The sequence below is a fragment of the Micromys minutus genome, assembly GCF_963924665.1.
Source record: "Micromys minutus genome assembly, chromosome: 25".
Taxonomy (NCBI): domain Eukaryota; kingdom Metazoa; phylum Chordata; class Mammalia; order Rodentia; family Muridae; genus Micromys; species Micromys minutus.
In genome coordinates, this window is record NC_137960.1 from 9,643,148 (window position 1) to 9,648,738 (window position 5,591).

The window sequence follows — 5,591 nt, forward strand, 5'->3', positions numbered from 1 at the left end:
ATGGACACGAGTCTTGTGCAGCCCATCAAGCTGGCTAGGGTGCTGGGCAGGACCGGTTCAAAGGGACAGTGCACGCAGGTGCGAGTGGAATTTATGGATGACACCAGCCACTCTATCATTCGAAACATCAAAGGCCCCGTTCGAGAGGGTGATGTGCTCACCCTATTGGAGTCAGAAAGAGAAGCTTGGAGGTTGCGCTGACCTTGCTGCTGGGCCCTGGATATCTGCTACCTAGCCCATGGCCTGCAACTGTTGAATAAAGCATTTGTATTAGTTCTTATCTAGAAAAAAAAAAATATATATATATATAATTTCTCAACTATGCAAAATGTAAGGATGCAATGTAAATTATAGCCACATGAGGGGCTTCATGTATCTAAAAGAATGGGGACAGCTGTACTATGAGCTTGTCAGAAAGATATTAAAGGAGATAGAAATTTAGGGAGTGATGATCACAAGGCAAGATCCCACCCAGCTAAGCTTATTGGTTGTGCTTACAAAGGGAGGCAGATTCCTGAGTTCAAGGTCAGCCTGAGACAGGGCTAGTCTAGACCTAGATGTGTTAGGAATGGTGATCTCAGAGGCAGATCCCACCTACCTATTAACTGTGCTTACAAAGGCAAGCAGATCTCTGAATTCACTTTATATGTTATAAAAATGTATACTTACTGTCTTTTCAAAAAATTGGGGAGGGACTAGGGTCATAAAATGCTGATTCATGGGATAAGCAAAAGGAAACCTGGGTGGGACAATTGAATTGATATGTAAATTAAAGACTGGGCTTTGGTTTGCAAGAGCTGAGCTGTCTGGTGATCTTCAAGAAGCCATCTTGTGCAAATCACAGGCAGTCAGCTTGTACCCACAATTCAACTTTGAGTCATTCTTTCACCCCCATCTCCAAACAGGTCTCATATCTCCTACAAATTGATCAAGCCAAAGAGGGAAAATAAAAACAGTATGGAAGAGCATTGTTGGCAGGAATTTTAATGGGGTACACCAGAAGAACTGGGAGATAAGCAACCAGATAAGGGAACAGGCTTAGAGTGCAATGTGCAGGCAAGGTTGAGTAGAAGTTTGAGAAAGCAAGGTGGACAGAGACTTAACACCTCTGGGATCTGTGGTGGTAGGCCCTTGGATCTCAACCTTTCTAATGTCGTGGTGACCCCCAACCATAAAGTTATCTCATTGCAACTTCCTATGATTTTGCTATGGTTGTGAATCATATGTAAATATCTGATATGCTGTCTATCTGGCCCACAGGTTGAGAACTGCTGGGATAGGCCCTTTTATTGTTCATGATGTAAGTCATTTCCTTTGTTTTTACTTAGCAGACTAGAGTCAGGTTAATCTTTTCAAAGCCCTACCCTTTGGATCAATTCAGCTTTTTTAAATTTTTTGCTCATTTTATTCTTTTCTTCTTTACACTTGTTTTGGCTTCCTAATGTAGTTGTCTGTAGGTTTATGTTAAGGCGATACATGATTGGACAGTGGAGAGGTAAGTGGAAAAAGGGGGCTAGAAGAGTGGAGGCAGTAGGCAAAAATCTCGGACGCAACGTGGAAGCCGATGCGTATGTTTCTCTCGGCGCATCTCTAGCTTGACGAGGTTGTTATGATCACTTCTAAGGGTTTCTATGGGTCTAATTTTTTTTTTCTGGGTGGGCAGTTTATATCTTTGTCTGCTGGTTGTAAGCTTATTATGTAGAGGGTTTGTGGATTGAGTTTTTAACATATAAACCTTTTTGATAAGTTACCAGGCTGTGGAGTCATGTTTGTACCAGGTGGCGGAGAAAAGGAAAATGCCTGGGCGGTCGTATCCACCAGGGACAGAAGCAGCAGGGGCAGTAGAGTGACCCATACCTGAGTTCTTAGAGGTGGCATAGAGCGCCGAGATCCCTGCATTGCCAGATGCCCCCACCCCACCCCGTGGGAGCCAGCAAAGCATGGGATAAAAGGTTAAGCTTTTTAATATTTACCACATAGTCGTTTAGCTTTCTGATGTAAAATCCATTTTCACTTCAGGCTTTAGCTGCCTTAGCTACATCCTACAAAGTTTGATGTCATTTTAATTTTCATTCAGCTTGAATTTCTCCCAGGTCTTCATCATTGCTTTCTTTTAAAGCATTTATTTTTTTTTAAATACGTTTCAGACTTAAAACAAGATTAGGAGGTCAGCTGGAGAGATGGCTCAGTCGTTAAGAGCACTGACTGATCTTCCAGAGGTCCCGAGTTCAATTCTCAGCAACCACATGGTGGCTCATAACCATCTGTAATGTGATCCAATGACCTCTTCTGGTGTGTCTGAAGAGAGTGATAGTGTACTTATATACATAAAATAAAAAATAAAATGCAGCAAATAAGTAAATAAAAAGACTAGGAGGTTCATATCAAATTCACATCCCCTGCTCCCACACATGCTTGTACATTCTCCCCACCATCAAAGCCCAGCATCTGAGAGTTCAATTGTTGAACGTGACAGGTCCCTATCACCCAGTGTGTACTGTGCATGCTGCTTGCCTCTTGGAGCTCTGTGTTTTGGGCAAAAGTATAATGGTGGTACCTACCCACTAGAGTTCTTTCCATGGCCTTGAGGAACCTGTGCTCTTTAGCCTTTACCCTGCCAGAGCTGGATTCACGAAGTGTGCAACCCAATGTTCATATAAGTCTCTGACTTTTTAGTGTGTGTGTGTGTGTGTGTGTGTGTGTGTGTGTATGTGTACTCCTGTACCTGTGGAGATCAGAGAACTCCTGGGAATTGGTTCTCGCCTACCACTTTGAGACAGGGCCCCTCTCTCTCTCTCTCTCTCTCTCTCTCCTTCCCTCTTTCTGCTACCATGCTGCATATTTTGGCTAGCTGGCCCATTTCAGGATTATTCTCCTGCCTTTACCTCCCATTTTGCTGTTTGGGGTTCTAGAATTACAGATGGATGCTTTGGCATCTGGCTTTTCACGTGGGTTCCGGGATAAAACATGCTAGGCCTGTGTTTCTAGTAATTTCACCCTTTGAACAATCTCCCTAGCCCCCATATCTTTTTCAAATAGAATCCTTTTGACAAAACTGAGACAAATTTATAAACTTATAAATTTCCTTTTTATAAAAACACGTTGGCCAGAAGCAGGAGAGGAAAGGTGCTATTTGGCTTCTAATTCCCCGTCACTGTCCTTGAGGGAAGTCGGGAACTCGAAAGCAATGGCTCAAAGATTGGCTTCCTCTACACAGTATGACCTCTGACCAAGAAACCCTACAGCTGATGTTTGACCAGCACAGCGGAGCTCTCTCTGCTTGCCCGCTCACAGGCTTCCGCTCTCTATTAGGTAATTTTGACAAACAGACATGACTCGGCCATTTTTAAAGGTAACTCCGCCAAAGACGAGCACGTCGCCAGCAGGGCCACCTTGTCTCAGCACCGTATCTTCTCCACTCTTTTACTTTTACCAGGCCCGTTTGCCATTAGAATATATGTGCCTTTTTGTACCTTTGCACTAGGTTTTATAATTTTAATTGATGTATGGACACACAGAGACAAAAAAAAAAAAAAAATACAAAAGACTTGAACCCAAGCAGTGGCACACTTTATTTATGCCTTGCTACATAGTGCGTAGTATTCAAGCGTAAAAAAGCCCAACTTTGAAACTATGACATTGCTCACTCGGTTATTTCTACTTCAGAAATGAGAAAATTCACTGTTACTCTTTACTAAGGTAATTTTTAATAATTTTTAACTGTTTCATCTAATGTGCACTGGTGAGAGGATCTCATATCCCCTGAAAGTGGAGTTAGACGGTTGTGAGCTGCCATGTGGGTGCTGGGAACTGAACCCAGGTCCTTTGAAAGAACAGCCAGTGTTCTTAAGTATTGAGCCTTGTCTCCCAACCCAAAGCAATTTTTTATAGGCACTGTTGTTCTCTAAACTTTGTACTTGTCTGGTTGGCTGTGCTCAGTTAATTATCTACCTCAGAGGCTGTGTTTCTTTTGTGCTGGGACAGGGTGCTGGCCCTCCCTCTGTCAACCCAGCACTCCCAGCTCGGGAGCTAGGGCTAGGCAGTTATTTCTCTTGAGGGTTTCTTAGATCTTAAATTTTATTGCTGGTCTTTGATGACAGGTGTCACTGACATTTCATTGTTTCAAACACCCTTGCTGTTCTCTAAGAAGTGTAGATCCTAGTGAAAATTATAGGTAAGAGAAATGTGGTTTTGCTGTTTCCTTTTTAAGAAGCTTTGGTATGACTGGGTCCACACATCCTAAAACACTCTGCTTTGTAGAAGTCCAGACTGAAACTTCCACCTGTGTACCTAGCACATTTATCATTCCGGGTCTCTCACTACTTGATATTTTTTACATTAGTTAAGAAGCTGATAATTCAGACAGGAGGGGAAAGAAAAATCTGCTTTTAGATATGTCAGAACTGAGCACCGTACTAATCTGGGCCAGATCTGGGAAATATAACATCTATACATAAAACAAAAATCAGTTAAATATCACATAGTAGACAACCATTAAATTATTAAAAAACTGATTTATAAAGACAAGTACAGCTTTTTTAAAAAAAGATCTCACAGTGATATACATGATCGGGAGCTAATTCTTAGCATTCTACTGGTACTACAGACTTGCCTGGCAACTCATCTACCAGGTCAGGATGACCGGTTTCATTCCTAGGACTTACTGTTAAACAGCAAAAGGCGGTTTTGGAACTGTACATCTGATCACATTGTTAACTTTTTGTTTTATTTCTGTTGGGATTCTGTAAACCTCACCCCTCAGTTACCTAGCAACAGCCAAGTATACCCCTCCCTTCAGTTACCTGGCAATAGCCAGGTATGCTCCAACCCAGTGACCTGACACTATAAAAGAGGCTGCTTGTCCCCTCCTCTCCCTCTTGTTCTCTTGCTCTTGCACCCCTATCCCTCCTCTTCCCCTTCCCTTCCCCCCTCTCTCTCCATGTGCTCATGGCCGGCCTCTACTCCTCTATTCCTCTCTTCTCTCTCTCTCTCTGCCTCTACTACCCTCTAAACTCCCCCATGACCTGAATAAACTCTATTCTGTACTATACTGTCATGTGGCTGGTCCCTCAGGGGGAAGGGATCCCCAACATGGGCCCCCCAGAGACATCTCCCTTGTGCCCAAGCCTCCCTGTACCTCCATGGGCCATACACCGCCCCCCGCCCCTGCACCCGACTCTCTTCATCCTTTCCCTAACATTCTTGGTGCCGAAACACGGGACTATGTCATCTTTTAACATTGGTACCCTATGACTTTTAACAACAATTTCTTTTACAAACCTTTAAATAAAAACATCTAAAACTTAAAAAAAAACAATAATTTATACTATAGATAGTAGTATCTATATTAAATAGAGATAAAATAAAGTTAAGATAAAAATAAATCAAGTTGAAAGTCCCGTGTGGTAGTGTATACCCTTAATCCTAGCACTTGGAAGGAAGAGGCAAGTGGACCTCTGTGAGTTGGAAGCTAGCCTGGTCTACATAGCAAGTTCCAGGATGGCCAGAGCTATACAGTGAGACCCTGTCTCAAACCAATTAATTAAGTAATTAAAAATAAACCAAGTTGACTAACTACATATCACCGTATA

General features: G+C 42.6%; 1 protein-coding gene across 1 annotated transcript; it reads left to right on the forward strand.

Annotated features, from left to right (window-relative positions):
• LOC308436859 (small ribosomal subunit protein eS28-like) lies at positions 1-201 on the forward strand (the record flags this gene model as incomplete). Its single annotated transcript, XM_080937857.1, has 1 exon — positions 1-201. The coding sequence occupies one exon, from the start codon at positions 1-3 to the stop codon at positions 199-201; it is 201 nt and encodes a 66-aa protein (XP_080793983.1).
• Between the last annotated feature and the right edge of the window lie 5,390 nt (positions 202-5,591).